The 1,460-nt window shown below is 44.7% G+C and overlaps 1 protein-coding gene across 1 annotated transcript in view; it reads left to right on the top strand.

Moving 5' to 3' along the window:
• Positions 1-1,460, top strand: part of fpgs (folylpolyglutamate synthase) — a 24,058-nt gene that overhangs the window by 14,772 nt on the left and 7,826 nt on the right. Inside the window, exons 3-5 of the mRNA XM_015373554.1 lie at positions 498-575; positions 689-750; positions 837-939. Of these exons, the coding sequence (XP_015229040.1) occupies positions 498-575; positions 689-750; positions 837-939 (243 nt within the window). The remainder of the gene's footprint in view (positions 1-497; positions 576-688; positions 751-836; positions 940-1,460) is intronic.

Raw genomic sequence — 1,460 nt, 5'->3', positions numbered from 1 at the left:
AGCACTGTTCAACGCCAAGTAACCTTTCCTCTGATCACGGAGCAGCCGGCTTCATGGAGCACTGTTCAACGCCAAGTAACCTTTCCTCTGATCACACTTGCTTGGTCTCGCAATGAATCCTGGGATATCCAAGGATAGCGAGGATACATCAGACCCGTCCTTCAAATCAGGCAAAAAGAAGGACGCATTTTAAGGTCGCATAACGAGGACTCTTGGAATCCGACCAGACCTCGGCGCCGCGCTATGACGTAATCGGCCTTCGAATCCGGTCTTCTAAGGACGCGTCCTAGGTTTTCGAACAGAGCATATATTCCCACAAACATCTGTTAATTATTCTAAAGCACAGCAGTGGAGGAGTGATGGTAGGGGCTTGTTTCTCAGCCATAGTCCTGGTTAAAGACATAGGACTGTTTTTTGTTTTTTTTATGTCCTATATCTCCTGTAATCCATCCTCCCCGTCCTGCTCTGCTTTAGTCACTCTGACTCTCTGACCTCAGGAGGTCCACGGAGGGACGATGCCGGCCTACTTCCGATTCCTCACCATCTTGGCCTTCCACATCTTCCTGCAGGAGAAGGTGAGCTTACAAAAAGTTACGACTCAGAAACGAGTCGTTTTCTTTCACTTAAAAACCTGATAAAGTTGCTCTCTGAGTTTGCTGGAATCTGAAGCGCTGCTGTCTGCGTTCAGGTGGATCTGGCTGTGATCGAAGTCGGCATCGGAGGAGCGTACGACTGCACCAACATCATCAGGTGGGGTTCTCTGTCACATCTGAAGGCTCCAGGACCAATGGGCCTCATTCACAGGCAGACGTTAACTCTGGTTGCTGTGTTGGCAGGAGGCCCTGGGTCTGCGGGATCTCCTCTCTTGGCATCGACCACACCCAGATTTTAGGAGACACCATAGAGAAGATCGCCTGGCAGAAAGGAGGAATCTTCAAGGTGTGTTTGTTCTGGATGTAACTCATTAACAGACACTGAGCTTTAAACTTCAGCCGATATGAGTTTAAGGTTTTCCCCTCATGGTTATAAATGTACAGGGAAAAAAAATCTTTTACACATTTCCTTCTTCTAACAGGGTTCCCCCCCCCCGGTCCTTAAAAAGCCTTAAAAGGCATTGAATTCTTCAAAATAAAACTAAGGCCTTAATTGGTATTAAAATGTCTTAAATCAGTCTTTCGTAGGTCTTAATTTTTAAAACATCATAAATAGGATTATTTTTATTATGATTTATTTTTGTAATCTAAATAAAACGTTAAAATTTACTTTTTTTTATTTAAAAAAATAACGGCTCGCCATTATTGGTTCCGTCCCGATAGCGGAACCAATAAAGCGTTGTTGCGGCCGGGACATTTGGGAGATGCGCCATTAACTTTTTGTCTGGAAAATCTGAGCAAGTGTAAATGTAACCAAAATAGTCTCCAGCCAAGAGTTTTCTCCATGGCTAAAACCAGGGAACATAC

Source organism: Cyprinodon variegatus, unplaced genomic scaffold (genome assembly GCF_000732505.1).
Source record: "Cyprinodon variegatus isolate N-32 unplaced genomic scaffold, C_variegatus-1.0 Scaffold88, whole genome shotgun sequence".
In the NCBI taxonomy this organism is placed as follows: Eukaryota; Metazoa; Chordata; class Actinopteri; order Cyprinodontiformes; family Cyprinodontidae; genus Cyprinodon; species Cyprinodon variegatus.
Note: the sequence above shows the minus strand (reverse complement) of the source record. Positions and strands in the feature narration are given on the sequence as shown.